The following is a 22,838-nucleotide window of genomic DNA, read 5'->3' as shown; positions in this document are numbered from 1 at the left end:
CAGAACGCCGCAGCCCGTCTGGTGTTCGACCTTCCCAAGTTCTCTCATGTCACCCCGCTGCTCCGCACACTCCACTGGCTTCCAGTTGAGGCTTGCATCTACTACAAAACCATGGTTCTTGCCTACGGAGCTGTGAGGGGTATAGTATCTGAAGATTATGCCTTTGTTAAATGGTTTTCATGAAGAAATGGAATGTGTTTATGTTAGTATCCAGAGGGAAGGTTTTAGGTGTAACGCCACATCCAGCAGACCGGAAGTGTCTTGGAGACTGGGGATTGGCCAGAAGAGGTCAGCTTCGTTGTTTATAAATAGGGGGGTTAGGCGAGGAAGACGTCAGAACGGCCATGGCAATCGGGGAGCCGTTCTCCGGGTGTCATGTCACCTGTCATTTATGCTGTAACCTCGTGATTTTATTAAAAGCCTCTAACACGATGCAGCATAAAACGGACTCTTTGTTGACAGCAATAATGACCACCATTCATCAGATACGACAGGGGAATGGCACCTCCTTACCTTCAGGCTCTGATCAGACCCTACACCCAAATGAGGGCACTACGTTCATCCACCTCTGGCCTGCTAGCTCCCCTACCTCTACAGAAGCACAGTTCCCGCTCAGCCCAGTCAAAGCTATTTGCTGCTCTGGCACCCCAATGGTGGAACAAGCTCCCTCACGACGCCAGGACAGCGGAGTCACTGACCACCTTCCGGAGACAATTGAAACCCTACCTCTTTAAGGAATACCTGGAATAGTATAAAGCAATCATTCTACCCACCCCCCCATAAAAAAAAAAGAAGAAAAAAAGTGGTTGTCCCACTTGCTATCATAAGTTGAATGCACCAATTTGTAAGTCGCTCTGGATAAGAGCGTCTGCTAAATGATGTAAATGTAAATGTAAATGTTCTGCCAGTCACATTCTGTTAAAGGTCCCCAAAGCACATACATCCCTGGGTCACTCCTCTTTCCAGTTCGCTGCAGCTAGTGACTGGAACGAGCTGCAAAAAACACTCAAACTGGACAGTTTTATCTCCATCTCTTCATTCGAAGACTCAATCATGGACACTCTTACTGACAGTTGTGGCTGCTTTGCGTGATGTATTGTTATCTCTACCTTCTTGCCCTTTGTGCTGTTGTCTGTGCCCAATAATGTTTGTACCATGTCTTGTGCTGCTACCATGTTGTGCTGCTACCATGTTGTTTTCATGTTGGGCTGCTACCTTGCTGTGTTGTCGTGTGTTGCTGCCATGCTATGTTGTTGTCTTAGGTATCTCTTTATGTAGTGTTGTGTTGTCTCTCTTGTTGTGATGTGTGTTTGGTCCTATATTTATATATAGGAGGCCTTTTGCCTTTTGGTAGGCCATCATTGTAAATAAGAATTGGTTCTTAACTGACTTGCCTAGTTAAATAAAGGTAAATATATATATATATACAATAATATGGCATGATTCCACTATTTGTATCTGTTTGTGTCTGTTTCAATGCAGGACTTTTCTTTTGAAGGCGATCCTAAAATTCTACTATTGTGGCTAATCGTTACTGTGGCTAGCTTCACATAGGTGGTGCAAAAGCAGTCTAGCAAGGTGCTGTGACATTGATCAACCAATGGTGTGTTATATACCACCCACAGACGTTTGATTGACACCTCCTCATTATGATATTGGAGGAAGAAATACAAAAATATATAAATGAATAAAATGAATTAAAGTTTGAATAATTAGTTAATACATAGATAAATAATTAAATACATACAGATATGTAGAGAAAATTCATTTTAGTCAGTGTTTTTGTATTTCCTTGATAATTTATTTAATTATGTGTGGATTTATTTATTTATTCATTTATCTATTTTCTGCACATTTATTTATTTATTTAATTCTAATTACGGCAGGATTGGTCCTCCATAATATGTTGTTGTGTTCTTATGACAATACCTGTACTTACCACTAGTGGTGCAAGTGTTGTTATTAGATGCACATAAGTGATTACCCTGCTGAAAAAAATTTAGAAGGGTGTGATTGGGGCCTGCAATTCAGGGTGTTCCCTCCACGAATGTATATGGTGAGTATTTCCTCACATACCAAATATAATTAGCTACAACTGATATAATTTGTTGAGTTGTTACAAGTGTAAAAAATCTTTTGATTAAAGGGGCAATCTGGGATTGCTAAATACATTTTTAGACTGTTTATGTTAATTATGCCCTTGTTTTCATTAACAAGTAATGTATTGGCCATTGCATGTCAATTGTAAAATAGTATTGCCATTCAAGCGTATTATTATCAGTTTATTGAGAAGTTACCTGTTTAAAGATGTGAATGGTGTATGCCAGGTTAGGGCAGGTCCTTTTAGGATCCCCGTTCTCCTTATTCATGGAGCTACTTGGGGTAACATGCTGTTACCAGGGGTTGGTTCTGAACAGAACCGACCAGTTCTACTTCATACCTTTCAGACCGTCAGTATGGTTGACAGTATGGATTATATCCCTCGCGTTCCACGCAGGTCGAGTTATAATAACAACAAAGTCACACCGGTGACGTGACAGCATGGGAGGACGTGCCCCCACTGTTCATATGAAACCGTGCACTGTCTCTTATTTCTTCTCGCAAAGTTAGCGTAGCTGTATCACACAAGTTGACTGCTCCGCTGCTCCCGTTTTTTGGATTGCATCTTCCCAGGTCCCGGTAGGGTAAGCTAAACTCTGTGTGAGTTGTGTGTATTGTCAGTCTGTCACCAACGGCCTGTGACCTGTGGGTCAGAGCGCCAAATTCGCCCTCCATGCTGTGTGACAGCTCTCCCCTACCTATCCCTTTTATTGGAGGATATCAGGCTTCCTTGTGTTGTGCTGACTTAGCCCACCAGCTAGTTTGTGTGTGTGTGTTGTCCACCATACTCCGGTGCTAACCTTGTCAAGATATCCTCCACTGCTGTGCTCGTTATCGAGGTTACCGGGCACTAGTCACTAGCATCTGGCATTGTTCGCCAGGACCCACTTAGGCCCAACAAAAGAGGGAAAGCCGACGAAACCGATGACACCCCCCTGGTGAAAAAGTAAAAAAAATAAGAGCCTCACTCGGAAGGTTGATTCCTTATCCTCTGAGATAGAGCAGAAAAAATTGCTTTTGCGTTCCTTCAAGCACCCTGAGTCGGGGCCCTCTAGCACTCCCTCCAGCATGGGGGACGCAACATAGGACTCAAATAGCCATGATGATGACCTGCACTCCACTCAGGCATCCAACCGGCACTTTAGTGACCAGGTTGATGACTCACCCAACAAGGCGAAGGAAAGGGGCCAACCAGTGTTGTGGATCCATTAATTCTCAACGCTAAAGATGGGTTAGAGGAGTCATTCCGATGCTCTCATCAAACTGAGTCAGAAGAAAGCTCTGCCTCACTATGTGCTGTCCTGCGTGCGGCCTTAGCTTGGCTAGAGCTTGATGACCTTCAAGCTACAGCCGCTGCAGCAAACCCGTTCTTTAAGAAGGCCCCGGCAGCTACACCGTTCAGTGTGCCACCTTCACCGGCTTTTCTTACAGAGCTTCAGAGATGCTGGGCCGACCCGTGGGCTCTCACCCACCATGGCAAGGATAGTAGGATGCTACCTGCCATGCGCGACGCAAAACAACATGGGCTGGACCATATGCCTAAGGTGGATGAATTCATAGCAGAGCTGATGCTCTCCCCAGATGAAGCCCTAAAGGATGACGCCCGCTGCCCCAGACCTCAGTGCAGGGCCACAGATGAGCTACTGTCACGGGCCTATGACAAAGCGGCCTACATGACCCGCATTTGGAAATTTCTCGCAGTGCTCATGCTAGCACAGAACAGGATGCTCCAGCCAGAGCACGCAGACCTGGATCTCTGCAGCCTGAATGACGTATCTCTTCAAGCGTTTGCATTCATGACCAGAGAGCTAGGCAGACTGATGTCCACTGTAGTTGTGACTTGTCGCCAGGTCTGGTTCGCCCAAGCCCCAATGTCCGATGACTCCAGGCAGATGCTGAGAAAGCTCCCAGTGGTCCTCGGTCTGCTCTTCGGCCCCGTGGCTGAGTGCACCATCAAATGTACAAAACAGCTGAGTCAGACTACACCGTTGTGGAACGCACAGCCCAGAAACCAGGCACACAGAGTCGTGGCAGACGGAGGCCTGACGCATGTCAATCTCCTCCTCCGCATTCTGGAAAGGAGGGGGGCAGTAGGCCGCCAGCTCGATGGCTTGATTAATGTGAAGGGGTGATAAAACCTTTGGCAAAAAGGCTGGATTGGGCCATACGGTCACACCTAGATCATCTGCCTTCCATCGTAGGCAGACAGAACTCGACCAGGATGATCTATGCTGGTCGCTGGAAGCTGTTTACCGAATGGTGCTCTACCAGGGTGGAGGAACCCGTGTCCTGCTCTGTATCTGTTATACTCAGCTTCCTTCAGAAACGATTGGACTCAGGTCGCTCTGCCTCTACCTTGAAGGTGTATGCCTCAGCAATATCAGCTAACCATTTACACATCGATGGAAAATCGGCAGGAGCCCACTACCTCGTCTGCCAATTCTTACAAGGTGTCCGCAGGCTGCATCCCCTCAGGGCCGTCCACGCAGCAAACCTGGGATCTGCCACTAGTATTGGAGGCTTTGACGAAACCTCCCTTCGAGCATACGAAGGTGCCAGACATAAAATCTCTGAAAACGGCTTTCCTCTTAGCTATTTCATCAGCGAAACGAGTGAGCTCCATGCACTCTCTTTGTCCTGTCTGCCTACGATGGAAGGCAGATGATCTAGGTGTGACCGTATGGCCCAATCCAGCCTTTTTGCCTAAGGTTTTATAAAATAAATAATAAAATAATTGGCCATTTATCACCCCTTCACATCAATCAAGCCATCGAGCTGGCGGCCTACTGCCCCCCTCCTTTCCAGAATGCGGAGGATGAGCGAGCAAATCTCCTGTGTCCAGTCTGTTCCCTAAAATGCAATATGCAAGCCTCGGTGCACTACAGGAAGTCAGACCAGCTGTTTCTGTGCTTCAGTGGGAAGTCAAAAGGCCTTGCATTGTCCAAGCAGGGGCTTTCACACTGGGTGGTGGATGTCACCGCTCAGGCCTACAAGGGTGTAGGGCTCCCTGTCCCAGAAGGTGGGATATGTCACTCGACCAGAAGTGTCGCCATATCCTGGGCTGCACTGAGAGGCGTCCCCCTGAATGAGATATGCACAGCTGCTACCTGGTCATTGCCCTGCACATTCTCAGAATGTTACAGGGTCAATGTCGCATCCTGACACACCATGGGGTCTGCCATTCTTCCAGTGGCACCAGCACATTAAGGTTAGTAGTGATATTCCTCGCGACCTTGTTAGTATGAGTCATCCATACTTTCAACCATACTGATGGTCTGCAAAGTATGAAGTAGAATGGAAGTTATGAACGTAACTATGGTTCTACGAATTCCTGGAAGTCTGTCAGTACTTTCCTGTCACACTGAATCTTTGGGCGAGAAGATTATCTGAGACAGTGCATGGTCTGACGTAGAGTTTTATATCAACCGTGGGGGCACGTCCTCCCACGCTGTCACTTCACAGGCATGACTTTGTTGTTATTATTACTCGACCTGCGCCGAGCGCGAGAAATATAATCCATACTTTCAACCGTACTGACGGTCTTCCAGGTATTTGTAGAACCATAGTTACATTTGTAACTTCTGTTCTAAACCGGTTCGAATCCCCCAAAAAGTACCGGTTTATATCATTATTTTCTGTTCCTTTTTAAAACTCTGAAAACATTAAATGACTTCACCAATCAGTGTGGATAGAGCAGCTTGCCATGGAGCGGGTAAGCGATTTAATCTGTATAGGAAAGTCGTTAACAGCTAATTGTATTTTGCCGTAACAGCATGGTTTAATCATAATGAATGACAAACACACACACTGTGCTGCCAGAAATGTTGTGTGTGAGAGAGGATGGAGGAAGCTTGCCTTGAAGTGCTGGGCATCTTGTTATGACATACATTATCTGAATTAGGCCCACAGAATTATGCCTACGGAAGGGCGACTTCTATGGTAGAACTTTGAAAGTTTTTGAACTTCCGAGTTGGTTTAACGTTGGACCAGAGCAAACGTTAACTAGCTAAATAACAAGCTTGTTGTGTGTGCAGAGCAGCACTAGAATTAAAAACACGTCTTAGCTTTTTGTAGTTAATCAATCCTATGTGAAATGTGATAACTATAGTATCCTTAACTAGCATTGAAAACGTTAATCCATTCTTTTAAACATCTCTCCCTAATTTCTGAATCATGCTTGTAACCTTGTCAGTAGGCTACAGTAACCTATGCTTCAGAGGGGAGGGGCAGGTACCCTACACACACCCATGCACACCCACTGGCAAAGATTTCCAGCTGGCAGGCAGACGCTGGAATACGTTTGTGAGTGACAGAGTAAGGGCTTTGCATAGGCGCTTCGTTGCGATTTTTGTGGGACTGGAAAAAAATGCCTGGAATGTAAAAGAACGTTATTAACCATTTTCCATGCTTTTAAAATAACTGTTCTGTTCCGGAACAGTATAGGTCACTTTTGTTTCCGTTTCGGGTTCTGTTCCTCAAATAATTTCCTTTTCTGGTTTTGTTCCCTGTTACTAAGCTATAGCTCTGCCAAACTCAGATGTATTTATAGCCGTTTGTCCTCTAGTCTAAGTAATTTTGCAATTGGCTAAGTTTATTGTAATTTTTTTCAAACAAGTATTTTTGTCAACTATTTTTCCTAATACAGACTGTTCACCTTGTAAATACTCAACTTTGTATCCAGTCTTCTTCATCACTGCCTGCCCTGCACTGTAAATAAATCCATCCTATTTTTGGACACCCCTCAGAGCCTGGTTCCTCTCCAGGTTTCTTCCTAGGTTCCTGCCTTTCTAGGGAGTTTTTCCTAGCCACCGTGCTTCTACATCTGCATTGCTTGCTGTTTTGGGTTTTAGGCTGGATTTCTGTATAGCACTTTGTGACATCTGATGATGTAAAAAGGGCTTAATAATTACATTTGATTGATTGATTTGCACCTGAACCTCCGACTCAGAGACTGTTGCTGCTCCACACCAACTAAATAGGCTGCCGGGTCCTCTATCTTTAAGGCCCAGTTTAGTTTTACATTGACATTTTAGTCATTTAGCAGACGCTCTTATCCAGAGCGACTTACAGTTAGTGAGTGCATACATTATTATTATTATTTTTTATTTTTTTCATACTGGCCCCCCGTGGGAATCGAACCCACAACCCTGGCGTTGCAAACGCCATGCTCTACCAACTGAGCTACATCCCTGCCGGCCATTCCCTCCCCTACCCTACCCTGGACGACGCTGGGCCAATTGTGCGCCGCCCCATGGGTCTCCTGGTCACGGACGGCTACGACAGAGCCTGGATTCGAAACAGGATCTCTAGTGGCACAGCTAGCACTGCGATGCAGTGCCTTAGACCACTGCGCCACTAGTTAAAATTAAGTTTTCCTGTGTTTTGTATCATATTGTACAACAGCTATAAAAGTGTGAAAACATTTGATCAGTGTTATTTCCTGATAGTTGCTGGTTGAAAATACAATTTACACAGGACCTTTTAATCAGACTGTTTGCATGGGCAGGTGTTTGGTTTGCCTGGTGACATCACAAGGCTTTAAATTGGTTAATAGACCAATTTCAAAGAGAGTTCCAAACCTCTCTGCCAATAACAGCTAGTTTTAAGTTTTCCCCTCACTCAGACCACTCCCAGACAGTCCTAGCAAAATTATTGCTTGAGAAATGGTTTCAATATATTCTTCAAATATTTTTGTTTTTAGGCAACCCTCACAGCCATAACCTCAGCAGCAGACTGACACATGACACAGTGGAGCATGTCAGATACAGGTAAGCCTCTCCTTTCACATAAATAATTAATCATCATTATACCATCCGGATGAATGTGACTGTGTGACCACTAATTTATTACATTTACATTTACGTCATTTAGCAGACGCTCTTATCCAGAGCGACTTACAAATTGGTGCATTCACCTTATAGCCAGTGGGATAACCACTTTACAATATGTTTTTTTTTTGGGGGTGGGGGTAAGGGGGGTAGAAGGATTACTTTATCCTATCCCAGGTATTCCTTAAAGAGGTGGGGTTTCAAGTGTCTCCGGAAGGTGGTGAGTGACTCCGCTGTCCTGGCGTCGTGAGGGAGCTTGTTCCACCATTGGGGTGCCAGAGCAGCGAACAGTTTTGACTGGGCTGAGCGAGAACTGTGCTTCCGCAGAGGTAGGGGGGCCAGCAGGCCAGAGGTGGATGAACGCAATGCCCTCGTTTGGGTGTAGGGATATGCCCTCCTATTGAGGATATGTACTGAACAGAAATGTATTTTCTTGCAGGATATTGCAGCATTTTAACACCACTCATGACAAATACTCAGTGATTTTCACCTCTGGCAGTACGGCAGCTCTCAAATTAGTCACTGAGAGCTTTCCCTGGAGGCCTCTCACTGCTGCGGAGCCAGCCAGTCAGTTCTGCTATCTGACTGATAACCATACCTCAGTGGTCGGTATCAGAGGAGTTACTTCAGCACTGGGAGTAGTTTCTCTACCTGTCTCCCCCGAGGAGATAGAGGCCAGAGCCAAAGATGTGGCCCAGAGTGAAGGCAGCAGTTGCCAGACACCACACCTCTTCTGTTACCCAGCACAGAGCAATTTCTCTGGCAGAAAGTACTCCCTGGGGTATGTGAGGGGTATCCAGGCGCGGCAGCTCTACCCAGCGTGTGATAGCAAGGGCCTGTGGTTCGTCCTGCTGGATGCTGCCTCTTTTGCCAGCTGCTCTCCGCTGGATCTGCAGGAGCACCCAGCGGACTTTGTTCCCTTCTCCTTCTACAAGATGTTTGGCTTCCCCACAAGTTTAGGGGCTCTTCTGGTCCAGAATGATACAGCTGCCCTCCTAAGAAATACGTATTTTGGTGGGGGGACAACAGCAGCCTACCTAGCAGGGGAGAACTATTATGTGTCAGCGCCAAATATGGCTAGCCGGTAAACTATTGCATGAGCCTTGAAATGTAATGATGTACGTGTGAATGAAAAAATATGATTTATGAAGTTATTTATGAAGTTGAATGAGCCAGGCTTAGAGAGATAATATTTTGTTTTATTATTTTTTTGTGATAAATCTTGTGGTTTTGTTCTTGATTAAGGTTTGAAGATGGCACCATCTCTTTCCTAGACATCATTGCTCTAAATCATTGTTTTGATTCTCTCCACACGTTCACAAGTATGTACATGTGAATAATTTAAAAGACATGGATGAAACAAAAAGTGATGTTGCTGTTATAATGTGTCAATATCATCTGTCATTACATTAAGTATCAAAGTAAGAACTCTGAATTTTAAAATAATTTTCAAATGGTTGAGTGGTTGTTCATTTAATCAATTTGACAGAAATCTTTAACATCAGTAAAGAGTGGACCAGTATTCTACAGAGATTGAAATGAGTCAATGAAACCCTTCTACTATTGTATTGCAGCTCTGTATCATTTTTGTTTCTCCTTCAGGAGCCATGGACAAGATCCAGCTGCATACATTTGGTTTAACACGCTATACTTACTTGTTGCTGTCTAGTCTTTGCCATGGCAACGGACAACCAGTTGCTCAGATATACTCCAACAGTGAGTTTGAGAACCCAAGTACACAGGGAGCCATCCTCAACTTCAACTTGATGGACTGTCATGGACAAATGATTGGATACTCTCAGGTCCACTCAAATGAGCTTATTTTATTTACTGCACCCTAGAGTTTTTGCATGTATTTATTTCACACATCCAAACAGAAGTCAATTCATAATTGACAAAGCCCAAGTATGTTATGAATGCAATTTATTTTTTTGTCTTGCATTTCTGCTGAATTGATTTAAATGTCTAACCATTTTCAATTTTCTCTTCTCCTCAGGTGGACAAGCTAGCTAGTCTTTTTAATATCCATGTGCGGACAGGTTGCTTCTGCAACACAGGTGCCTGTCAGCTCTTTCTTGGCATCACCAATCAAGAGGTGAAGAGCAACCTACAGGTGAGTAATGAATTTGAAGTGTCATTGCACATTTGTTTGTGCAAAAGACGATAAAGATTCTTCTTCATCCTAATATACTGTTGTCATGTCAACTTCTGTGTTCTTCAAGGCGGGTCATGTCTGTGGAGACAACATAGACCTGGTAGACAACCGTCCAACGGGATCTGTGCGTGTATCTTTCGGCTACATGTCAACCTTCCAGGACTGCCAAAACGTCCTGAACTTCGTTGCGGACTGCTTTGTGGAGAAACCAGTAAAAGTGGACCAAGCGAAACTAGACAGACTGAAATCGAACACCTCCTCTAAAGGTTCCAGTCAATGTCTGCTCACCATGCTTACCAATGGTAAACCTGACCACATAGATGAGAGAGAGCATGCCTCTACAGATCCAGTTGTGAACCAATGTGGAGAGAAGGCCATCACCAAAGATGCAAAGACCCATGAGAAGGCCCAGACTATGACTAACATTTACATGTATCCCATCAAATCCTGTGCAGCGTTTGAGGTTTGAGCACATTTCTCTTTTAATATTGTTTGGCTGTCATTAAATCTACAACGCAAATTATTATAGTTCACCAAATACCCATATTATGATTTGATGAAAGTATCAAAAACCTATTGTTGGAAATTAGTGGTAAGAAGTACTATTTCATCAACTAAACACAATTACAATATATGTGTTTGCCTAGCAGTACTATCAATTGATTTCTCACTTCTTCTGTGTTTTGATTGTCATGTGTGTTTATGCAGGTGACTGACTGGCCAGTGGGTGCTCTGGGTCTGCTCCATGACCGGGGCTGGATGGTAGTGAATGGTAATGGAGTGTGTCTGAACCAAAAGAGAGAACCACGCTTATGCCTCATTCATCCACAGATCTACCTGCCCTCGAACACACTGCTCCTGCAGGCCTCAGGTCAGACATATATATAGTCAGTTCCAAAGGCTGTGGCACCCTTGATAAAGATGTGCAAAAAAGACTATAAAATAAATCATTCAAATATATGAATAATGTATGCACTCACTACTGTAAGTCGCTCTGGGTAAGAGCGTCTGCTAAAATAAAAAAATTTAAACATTGTATGCAAATGTTTTTTAATTATTATATTATTTTATACTAATACAATTGCCCAGAGAAATCTTTTTTTTAACAAGTAATAATGTTTGTTATTTTAAGATAGGGGTCAAAATTATTGGCACCCCTGTTTTCAATACCTTCCCATATTTCACCTTGCGAGGATAACAGCACTAAGCCTTTTTCTAAAATGTTTTATTTGATTGGAGAACACATTGGGAGGGATCTTAGACCATTCATCCATACATAATCTTTCCAGATCCTTGATATCCTTCGTCTGTGCTTTTGGACTGCCTTCTCCAATTCAAACCACAGGTTTTCAATTGGGTTGAAGTCCGTAGACTGAGATGGCCATTGCAAAATGTTGATTTTGTGTTCAATTAACCATTTTATATTAATTATATTATTTTATTTGATGTGTGCTTGGGGTTATTGTCTTGCTGGAAGATCCACTTGTGACCAAGTTTCAACCTCCTGGCAAGGGCAACCAGATTTTTGGCTAAAGTGTCCTGGCACTGTGTAAAGTTAATGATGCCGTTGACCTTAACAACGGCCCCTTGACCGGTGGAACCAAAATATCCCCATAACATCAAAGATCCACCAACATATTTTACAGTAGGCATGGGGATCGTTTCTGCATATGCAGGTGGTGGATCTATGATTTTTGCTTCCATTGGTCCTGGAGCCCTTGTTAAGGTCAACGGCATCTTGAACTTTACCCAGTTCCAGGACATTTTAGACAGCAACCTGCTTGCCTCTGCCAGGAGGTTGAAACTTGGCCGCAAGTGGATCTTCCAGCAACTTTCTGCACAAATTTGTTTACATCCCTGTTATTGAGCATTTTTATCCTTTGCCAAGGTAATCCATCCACCTGACAGGTGTGGCTTATCAAGAAGCTGATTAAACAGTATGATCATTACACAGGTGCACCTTGTGCTAGGGACAATAAAATGCCACTCTAAAATGTGCAGTTTTGTCACACAACACAATGCCACAGATATCTCAGGTTTTGAGGGAGCGTGCAATTGGCATATTGACTGCAGGAATGTCCACCAGAGCTGTTGTCAGATAATTTAATGTTAATTTCTCTACCAACGTTGTTTTAGAGAATTGGGCAGTACGTCCAACCGGCCTCACAACCGCATACCACGTGTATGGCGTTGTGTGCATTTAATCGATGGCAATTTGAATACACAGAGATACCGTGACAAGATCCTGAGGCCCATTGTCGTGCCATTCATCCGCCACTATCACCACGATTCAGCATTATAATGCACAGCCCCATGTCGTAAGGATCTGTACACAATTCCTGGAAGCTGAAAATGTCCCAGTTCTTCCATGGCCTGCATACTCACCAGACATGTCACCCATTGAGCATGTTTGGGATGCTCTGGATCAACTTGTGGGACAACATGTTCCAGTTCCCACCGATATCCAGCAACTTCGCACAGCAATTGAAGAGGAGTGGGACAACACTCCACAGGTCACAATCAACAGCCTGATCAACTCTATGCAATGAAGATGTGTCTCTCTGCATGAGGCAAATGGTAGTCACACCAGATACTGACTGGTTTTCTGATCCACTGCACTATTTTTTTTTTTTTGGTGTAATACCTTGCTAAAACCAAGTATAGAGTTTATTTGAGAGAGGTTAGCCTAGCATCGTGCAAGACTTGGAGAGAATTGCTTGTGACGATCAACGAGTTCGGGTTTCCAACGGATGTCTGTTGCTGCTACGGAGTACTGGCTGCATTGATAGCTGTGTTCGCTGTGGATCTTGTCAGGACACCTGCACGGAACTACTATATTTTGCTGAGGCATTATCTACAAGTAGTGAGTAACTACAAATGTGGGGTGGACTTCGGGACTTTATGTATGTCGTAATTTTTTTATGAGCTCCAACGCGCGCCCAGGGTTTAAGCAAGCTTGCAAATAATTTGGACATGGGTTGTGGAAAAATCATTGGGGTTTATTATTTTTATTTCTTTTGATGTGATACATTGAACATTTGATTAATATAGATCTTGAACCTTAAGTCTGTTGTATTGGTGGAGTCATTTACTGTTTCAGTTTCATTTAATGCATGGGAAAGCATATCCTTATAATAATAACCAAGTCTATAATCATTCTATCTGAAGTTAATACCCTATTTGTCATTCACCCTAGCAAGTTTACAATAGGGATTCTTATTGGAGATGTCCTTCTCACCTAATATCCCATGCTGTTCAGATATTCTAAATAAGGTAATATTGTGAGGGTCAAATTCGAGCCTGGTGAGAGGGTTACATTTTTGGGGGCTGGTCCGGGATCTTGGTTATTGTTGATGGGATATTTTTGACTCCCCATTTGACAATTTTGAATTGAAATTTTGGATTTTCTTCTGACATTGCTGTATAGACATAAACCTACAACATGCATGTTGAAGAGATTGTTACCTGGTGTAGAGAGAAACAGCTAGCTACTAATCGTGCAGTTGTCCTTAGCAGTGTTACAGATGATGTGTCTGATGAGGTTCTGCTGGAAACGCTGACTTATGTTAAGGCTTTTGGTAAAATTAGACTCTGTGGTCGTTGTTCTTATTCAGCTGGTAAAAAGCAATATGTTTTGGTAGAGATATCAAACAACCTTAACGAAATAGCTGTGCCAAGTGTTGTTGGGATACCTGGAGAGTTGGGTCCCTGGCCTGTACATGTAGTTTCACAAGTCACATCTCCAGTTGAGAGAGAGGGTGAAGATTTCCAGGCAAAGCTATTATCCTTTCTGAGATATGAAGGGAAGACTGTGGCTGATGTTAAAGGCCTGGTAAGTCCCTCTGGTGCTGACCTCAACGCTGAACTGGTTACTGCCATAAATTCACTGGTAGAAAAATGCAACAATGTGCCATCTGAGACTCAGAGTTACCGTAAGCTACGTATGTTCTCAGGTGTGAAGCCCACTCCTAGTGGAGAGGAAGAGTATGACGCATGGGCTGAGCAAACCACCCATTTTCTAGAGGAATGGCAGTGCACCGACAATGTGAAAAAACAGAGAATAATAGAAAGTCTTAAAGGGCCTGCTGCTGACATTTTGAGGTTCTTTAGGACCGGAAACCCCCATGCTACAGCGATCGAATACATGAAGGCTCTAGAAACCGCATTCGGTACCACCGAAAGTGCACCTGATCTCATGGTAAGGTTCAGAAACACATTCCAGAGTGAAGGAGAGAAGCTTTCAGCTTACCTGTTGAGACTTGACAAATTGCTGCACACTGTATATCGAAAAGGAGGCATTGAGCTGTCAGAGATGAATCGCACACGCATTGGCCAAGTAGTGAGAGGTGCATCCTCACATGACATGGTTGCGCTTCGTATTCGCATGACCTATAAGCTGCGTGATCCACCAACCTTTACTGAGCTGCTGCAGGAAGTAAGGGAGGAGGAGGACATGATTCAAGACAGGAACACAACGAAGAGTGTTGTGAAGTCATCAGCTGTTGCTCCTGTTGCTACAGTTTGTGAAGAAGCTAATACTGAGATAGAAGTGCTGAGAAAAGAGCTAAAAGGTTTGAAAATTGAAATGACACATCTCATGTCTGCTAACGTCACAGCAGCTTACTCTGACACACAAAGGTCAGATGTTGCATTTAAAAGCAAAAAGAAAAGGGTAAATCCATCACAAGAACAGACACAGGCCGACAGAAACCCTGGAGTGTTCTGTTATAGATGTGGAAAAGATGGCCATTTCAAGAGAAACTGTGAAGGTGAAGAGAACTTGAGGAAAGTCAACACACGCCTGATCAAATAAAAACGGTCTATGGGAAACTACAGAGGGACCCAGTAAAGGAGCGGCCTGACGTCCCGGTGAAGATACGTTCCACAAAGTGCCACAAGTATGAAGACATGAAAGACATGCTACCTACAGGTTTAGTTGGCCCAAGTTCTGTCGTTTCTGTACAGATTGAAGGTGTCTATGCTAAAGCTTTACTAGATAGTGGTTCTCAGATTACTCTACTTTACAGATCCTTTTATGACAAGTACCTGACGCATTTGCCATTGATTCCTATAGGGAACTTCGAGATATGGGGCCTTAGCTCTGAGCAGTATCCATATGATGGCTATTTGTCGCTCAAGCTTGAGCTCTCGGGATCGGTTGTGGGCGTAGCAGAGACCATTGAAGCACTTGTGTTGGTATGTCCAGATCCGGCCATGAAAGGTGACGTGTCTATTCTGGTCGGCACAAATACGTCTGTAGTGAAGAGACTTATGACTGCTTGCAGAGAAAAGGAAGGTGAAGGTTTCCTTAGCACACTACAAGTTAATCCTGCTATCAAGGAGGCATATGAGAGGATGAGAGAAAGCTCAACTGATGATGATGAGAAGAGAGGAACGGTCTGTTTCGCACAGACAAAACCTGTCACCCTGCCACCTGGTGGGCAGGCGAGAGTTACTGGAATTCCAAAGTTTCCTGGGATACCTTCTACTCAAACCCTTCTGGTAGAGAGGCCTGAAGAACCTCGGTTCCCTGAAGAACTACTAGTGAGGCCTGAAATCCAGACGGTTGCAGTTGTGTCGTCTAGAAGAATCACCCTTACTGTCAGGAATGTCTCGACAAAGGAGATCACTCTGAAACGAGGTATGCCTATTGCTCATCTGTTTCCTGTAGATATTGCTCCTGGGTTTCCATTGAAAAGAGAGCAGGATTCATCTGAGAAGTTGACGTCTTCATTCAACTTTGGAGATTCTCCAGTGCCTGAGGGATGGAAGAGGAGGTTATGTGAAAAGATGATGGAATGGAAAGAAGTGTTCTCAACACATGAGTTTGATGTGGGTTGTTCAAAGAGTACTCATCACACCATCAGAGTTACTGAAGACAAACCGTTTAGGGAGAGATCTCGCCGCTTGGCTCCAGCTGATGTTGAAGATGTAAGGAAGCATCTAAATAACTTGAAAAGTTCTGGGATCATATCTGAGTCGAGAAGCCCCTATGCATCTCCTATTGTGGTGGTGAGGAAAAAGAATGGCACCATACGCATGTGTGTTGATTACAGGACCCTCAACAAGCGCACTGTTCCCGACCAGTACACAGTCCCACGTGTGGAGGATGCTCTGACATGTTTGAGTGGGAGCAAATGGTTCAGTGTGTTAGATCTCCGAAGCGGATACTATCAAATCCCAATGGGTGACACAGATAAAGAGAAGACTGCATTTATCTGTCCAGTTGGATTTTACCAATTTGAGAGGATGCCACAGGGTGTGTCCGAGCACCTGCAACATTTCAACGTGTCATGGAACAGACAGTTGGAGACATGAATCTACTCGAAGTTCTTGTTTACCTTGACGACTTAATCGTGTTTGGAAGGACGCTGGAAGAACACGAGCAGAGGTTGCTCAAGGTGTTGGACCGCTTGAAAAGTGAAGGCCTAAAACTGTCACTTGACAAGTGTCAGTTTTGCCGCACATCTGTCAACTATGTTGGACATATCATATCCCAGAATGGAGTGGCCACAGACCCATCAAAAATTGAAGCTGTCACCACGTGGCCAAGGCCTGAAACTGTGACTGCTCTGCGTTCTTTCCTAGGATTCTGTGGATATTACAGGAGATTTGTGAAAGACTACTCTAAAGTGAGTTACCCCCTGAATCAGCTCTTATGTGGATATCTTCCCGCAGGCAAGAAAGGGAGAAAGTCCAAGGAAGAGGTGAAAGCCTACCTCAACAACTCAGAACCATTTGGATCAAGGTGGAATGAGAAGTGTGAATTGGCATTCGAGACATTGAAGGAAAGCCTCACAAAAGCTCCTGTGTTGGCTTTTGCTGATCCTCAGTTGCCATACGTTCTACATGTAGATGCTAGCCGCGAAGGGTTAGGTGGAGTACTGTACCAAGATCAAGGTGAGGGTCTGCGTCCTGTGGCATTTGTGAGTCGAAGCCTGACCGCTTCTGAACGCAACTACCCAGCTCACAAGTTAGAGTTTATTGCGTTGAAGTGGGCCGTGGTTGATAAACTACAAGATTACCTGTATGGGGTCAAGTTCGAGGTTAGAACAGACAACAACCCATTGACATATGTCCTCACGTCCGCAAAACTGGATGCCACTGGTCATCGTTGGCTGGCTGCATTGTCTACCTATGACTTTAGTCTCAAGTACAGGCCAGGCAGGCAGAACATAGATACCGATGCTTTATCTCGCCGCCCTCATCAGCAATATGCAGTGGAACAAGATTGGAGAGACATTCCCGGTGTTAGAGCCATGTGCCAGATGTCTAATGTTGTTAGAATAACTCCTGGATCATCTCATAGTAGAGTGATTGATCAGTTGGGAGCCTCTATGCATGCTGTGCCTCAAGCATACTGCTACCTCAGCATGCTGAAGTCTAACATGCCCAGATTGAGCACTATGGAACTTTCTGCATCACAACAAGAAGATCCTTGCTTAGGAGAGATGTGGGTTGCTCTTAATAAACATGATATCACCAGGGTGACCAAGACAAAACATCCACTCATCTCTTTGCTCCTGAGAGAGTGGGAGAAGCTAAAGATGGAAGATGGAGTTAGGTACAGGATCACACATCCGCCAAACAAGACTCGTCGTGCTCAGTTACTTCTTCCAGAGAAGTTCAGAACTATGGTTCTCACGTCACTGCACGATGACTCAGGTCATTTAGGATTTGACAAGACATATGGACTTGTCAGAGACCGGTTCTACTGGCCACGCATGAAGATGGAAGTAGAGGAGTACTGTAAGTCCTGTGCTCGCTGTGTACAGAGGAAAACACTTCCAAAGATAGTTGCTCCGCTTGGTCATATGCAAAGTGATGGACCTATGGACCTTGTGTGTATGGATTTCCTGTCCATTGAGCCTGACTCCAGTAACACAGTGAATGTTCTTGTCATTACGGATCATTACACAAGATACGCTCAAGCTTTTCCTACGAAGGATCAGAAAGCATCCATGGTCGCCAGGGTATTGTGGGAGTGGTACTTCATCCATTATGGTCTGCCCAAGAGGATGCATAGTGATCAAGGTAGAGATTTTGAAAGTCGACTCATCCATGAGCTACTGAATATGCTTGGAGTGGAGAAGTCAAGGACAACACCATATCATCCTCGGGGAGATCCGCAACCCGAGAGATTCAACCGAACCTTGTTGAACATGCTTGGAACTCTTGATCCTACACGAAATAACAAATGGAGTCAGTATGTTGGGCATCTAGTGCACTCGTATAACTGTAGTCGGAATGAAGCGACTGGCTATTCGCCATATTTTTTGATGTTTGGACGTGAAGCTAGATTGCCTGTTGATAATTGTTTTGGAGTCTCGAGTGATAGCTCTTCAGAGAGAACTTACCTCAAGTATGTATCTGATATGAAGAAACAGTTACAAGCTACTTACAAACTTGCTGAGAGCACTGCTGGAAAGCAAAACCAAGAAAACAAATAGCGATATGATAAGAAGATCCGCTACACGCAACTTATGCCTGGAGACAGAGTCCTCATACGGAATCTAGGACTGAATGGAAAACATAAGCTGGCAGATCGCTGGGCCTCTACGCCATATGTGGTGGAAAGTCAGATGTCAAACTTACCTGTGTTTCGTTTGAAGCCTGAAATTGGAGATGGACCCATTAAGATTCTTCATCGAAATCACCTGCTACCACTGGGGCAGAAAGTGTGCATAGAACCTGTGGTTAACATAGAACCAACATCTGGTAGAAGGACCCCGCAAAGAAGGAGGAAGAGAAAGGGAAATGAAAAGTTTCCTGGAAACTGTACTCCTCGGAATGATGAGAAAGTTGAAGAGGTTGAGAATCCAGAAGATGAGAAGGATTTTGACTCAGAAGATGAGGACATCGGAGTATGGTATGAAGTGCCAAATACAAACTGTATAAGCCGAGAAGTGGAAGAGATGTCGGAACCATTTAGCTTGGACTTAGACATAGTTTGGAATCAAATGACAGGGGAACCTGAAAGAGCAGACCAAGTTCTGGAAGTAAAAGAGTCCAGTCAAGAAGCTGAGGTCGCAACTGGAGTTGAAGCAGATGATAATGAGGCATCTAACTCAGTTGAAGAGATTACAGAAGAGGAACGAGAAGTTCAGGGAGAAGTGGAAACTTCGGAGGAAATGGAAGGACCAGGGATAAGAAGATCTCAGAGAGTAAAGAAAGCACCTGTATTACTTACCTATGATAAACCTGGAGTTCCAAGTATAGCCCCAGTTGTCAGATATTGTTCCACATTGTACAAGTGGATTGGATAAGGGAAACACAAATGTATCTCATTTTCAATTATCTAACAAGTTTTGTCTCAGCTGTAGGTTGTAGTTAAGAGTTGACACATTTACTTGTCATTACATTTCACTTATGTTTACAAGTCATGAGGACATGCCTATTTTGGTGGGGGGAGAGTGTAATACCTTGCTAAAACCAAGTATAGAGTTTATTTGTTATAATTCATTGGTATTAGATTTAAAAGGTGATCGAATAGCTCCTGATTTGTAATGTCATTAATGCATTTCTTTTGAAGCAATGTTTAAAAATTGTTTACAAGTGAATAGGTTGGTTTACTTTTAAGTTTAAGTTTCCCACGTATCTCGTTAAAGTTTTGACCAATGAGGTAACTTGTTAAATTGTGGCCAATGGGAGAGTGGACTGGTTGCTGGGAAAGAAAAGAGAGGGAAAGGTTGAAAGAAGGGAGAGGAGAGACATTAGTGGGGTTGGTGAAGGAAAAACGACCAAAGGAAACGATAAAGAGAAAACAAAACCATACCTACAGAGTTTTTTTTTGAAGGGAAATCCTGATTTTATTTCTATAAGAGAGTGTTTATTATTTCGTTAAGAAAGACCTAGTGGAGACTGAAGCTGCCGTCGCATTGTGGAGACATTCGACATCCTAGAGGTTAGCCTAGCATCGTGCAAGACTTGGAGAGAATTGCTTGTGACGATCAACGAGTTCGGGTTTCCAACGGATGTCTGTTGCTGCTACGGAGTACTGGCTGCATTGATAGCTGTGTTCGCTGTGGATCTTGTGAGGACACCTGCACGGAACTACTATATTTTGCTGAGGCATTATCTACAAGTAGTGAGTAACTACAAATGTGGGGTGGACTTCGGGACTTTATGTATGTCGTAATTTTTTTATGAGCTCCAACGCGCGCCCAGGGTTTAAGCAAGCTTGCAAATAATTTGGACATGGGTTGTGGAAAAATCATTGGGGTTTATTATTTTTATTTCTTTTGATGTGATACATTGAACATTTGATTAATATAGATCTTGAACCTTAAGTCTGTTGTATTGGTGGAGTCATTTACTGTTTCAGTTTCATTTAATGCATGGGAAAGCATATCCTTATAATAATAACCAAGTCTATAATCATTCTATCTGAAGTTAATACCCTATTTGTCATTCACCCTAGCAAGTTTACAATAGGGATTCTTATTGGAGATGTCCTTCTCACCTAATATCCCATGCTGTTCAGATATTCTAAATAAGGTAACATTGTGAGAGTCAAATTCGAGCCTGGTGAGAGGGTTACAAAGGTATAGATGCATATCTGTATTCCCAGTCATGTGAAATCCATAGATTAGGGGCAAATGTATTTATTTAAATTGACTGATTTCCTTATATGAACTGTAACTCAGTAAAATCTTTGAACTTGTTGCGTTTATTTTTGATCAGTATAGTATAAAATAATGTAATTTCCAATATTTTTGAGCATACAAGATTGCTCAATATTTGTATTATTTATTTCATATATTATTTTTTGGGTGCTAATAATTTTGGACACTCAGTGTACCGGGTCGGACCCCACTTTGCCTCCTGAACAGCCAGAATTTTTCGTGGCATGGAAACATTGCTCAATTGGTATTGAGGCACCAACCGTGTGCCAGGAAAACATTCCCCACACCATTACACCACTGCCACCAGCCTTTACAAATGACACCAGCAGGATGGGGCCATGGACTCATGCTGCTTACGCCAAATCCTGACTCTGCCATCAGCATGACTCAACAGGAACCTGGCTTCGTCAGCCAAGGCAATGTTTTTTCACTCCTTAATTGTCCAGTGTTGGTGATCGCGTGCCCACTGGAGCCACTTTTTCTTGTTTTTAGCTGATAGGAGTGGAACCCGGTGTGGTCGTCTGCTGCAATAGCCCATCCATGACAAGGACCAACGAGTTGCGCGTTACAAGATGCCGTTCTGCACACCACTGTTGTACTGCACCATTATTTGCCTGTTTGTGGCCCACCTGTTAGCTTGCACAATTTTTGTCATTCTCGTTCGATCTTTCATCAACGAGCTGTTTTCGCCCACAGGACTGCAGCTGACTGGATGGTTTTTGTTTGTCGCACCATTCTCGGTAAACCCTAGATAGATACTGTAGTTCCTGAGAAGCCTAGGATGCCGGCCATTTCTGAAATACTGGAACCGCCGCGCCTGGCACCGACAATCATACCACGCTCAATATCACTTAGGTCACTCATTTAGCCTATTCTAATGTTCAATCGAACAGTAACTGAATGCCTCGATGCCTGTCTGCCTGCTTGATATAGCAAGCCACGGCCACATGACTCACTGTCTCTAGGAGCGAACCATTTTCTTGAAAGGGGTGGTGTACCTAATAAACTGGCCACTGAGTGTATATATACATTTATAAATGTTTTATTGTGACACGTCAGGAATTTTTATTCAGCAGCACCCCTCACATACATTTCAGTAACACATTTTCAGAACTGTTCTAAAAGAGTTCCTCTTCTCTCTCAGGAATGGACACTATTTGTGTCCCTTTGGAAAACCACAATGAGCCACACCAGAGTCATAGGGTGTGTCAAAGCAAGGTGGGTGGTGACAGGTGAGTTGTTGTTTTTATTAAACTACTAGCTATGTCTTTGTAGAGTAGGCTTGAAAGACATGTATGATCAGAATGACATGTTTAATTTTGATGCATTTTCCCACAATCATTTGTCTGACACATATTTTCAATACCTTTTAGTCACCTTCAGATGTTATAACAGATCATTTAAAATAAGGATATTTGACCATCCCCTTGATTCAGAAATGTTGTAATGGTTGTGTCACAATCCGGGTTAGAACTCCGGTCTCAGAAGTGTAGAGCTGGGGGTACTACCCCTTAGCCACAGAGGAGATGTTGTAGGACCCAAATGAAACACCCAAGGCAATACTCCAGGCAAGTAGATTTAATGTTCACAAAACAGGAGGCAAAACAAAACAACTCCACGAGGGGAGAAAAACAAACTAAAGATAACTTCAAAAACTTACTAGGACGGACACGGTGAGACAAAGCAGGAGACACACAGTCAGGACGCAATAACCAAGTGACAAACCAGGGGAAAACACACAGCTAAAATACACAAGGGGAAACAAGGCACAGGTGACCTGGATAAGCTAATTAGGACACATGAGGAAGAACTAAGGCAAAGGGGAACACAGCTGACCTCTAGAGGCCAGGAGACAAACAGGGGAAGCAGGAAGCTGACAGGTTGTTATTGTATTCTCTCCATCCCAAGGGTGGAGACAGTGGACTGTGGCGATGAAGCTGCATCATGGCTCTCAGAGTTCCTTGAACAGCCTTGTCGTTTGATAAGGCAAAGTCCTGATTTCATCTGCAACATTAAAAAGGGCCATGAAAAAGGTGAAAGTGAAATGTCCCTGGTAAACTTAAGTTCAGATACCATACTAGGCTATCATTTTATATTTACATTTTAGTAATTTAGCAGACGGAGGTAGGG

The 22,838-nt window shown here is 43.7% G+C and overlaps 1 protein-coding gene across 1 annotated transcript; it reads left to right on the top strand.

The window, feature by feature from the left end:
- Positions 1-3,327: 3,327 nt before the first annotated feature.
- On the top strand, positions 3,328-22,817 carry LOC121568181 (molybdenum cofactor sulfurase-like). Its single transcript, XM_045224451.1, has 13 exons — positions 3,328-3,331; positions 3,418-4,059; positions 4,302-4,712; positions 4,970-5,119; positions 7,802-7,868; positions 8,368-9,012; positions 9,174-9,250; positions 9,531-9,730; positions 9,925-10,041; positions 10,151-10,546; positions 10,792-10,954; positions 21,853-21,940; positions 22,617-22,817. The coding sequence occupies exons 1-13, from the start codon at positions 3,328-3,330 to the stop codon at positions 22,813-22,815; spliced, it is 3,159 nt and encodes a 1,052-aa protein (XP_045080386.1). The 3' UTR covers positions 22,816-22,817.
- Positions 22,818-22,838: the final 21 nt, after the last annotated feature.

The sequence above is a fragment of the Coregonus clupeaformis genome, chromosome 1 (genome assembly GCF_020615455.1).
Source record: "Coregonus clupeaformis isolate EN_2021a chromosome 1, ASM2061545v1, whole genome shotgun sequence".
Taxonomy (NCBI): Eukaryota; Metazoa; Chordata; class Actinopteri; order Salmoniformes; family Salmonidae; genus Coregonus; species Coregonus clupeaformis.
This window is presented reverse-complemented; position numbering and strand designations above follow the sequence as displayed.

Coding starts and splice junctions, on each gene's coding strand:
- LOC121568181 (XM_045224451.1), top strand. Junction 4,713..4,969: donor CTATTTCATCAGCGAAACGA/GTGAGCTCCATG, acceptor GCAATATGCAAG/CCTCGGTGCACTACAGGAAG. Junction 10,955..21,852: donor ACTGCTCCTGCAGGCCTCAG/GTCAGACATATA, acceptor CTTCTCTCTCAG/GAATGGACACTATTTGTGTC.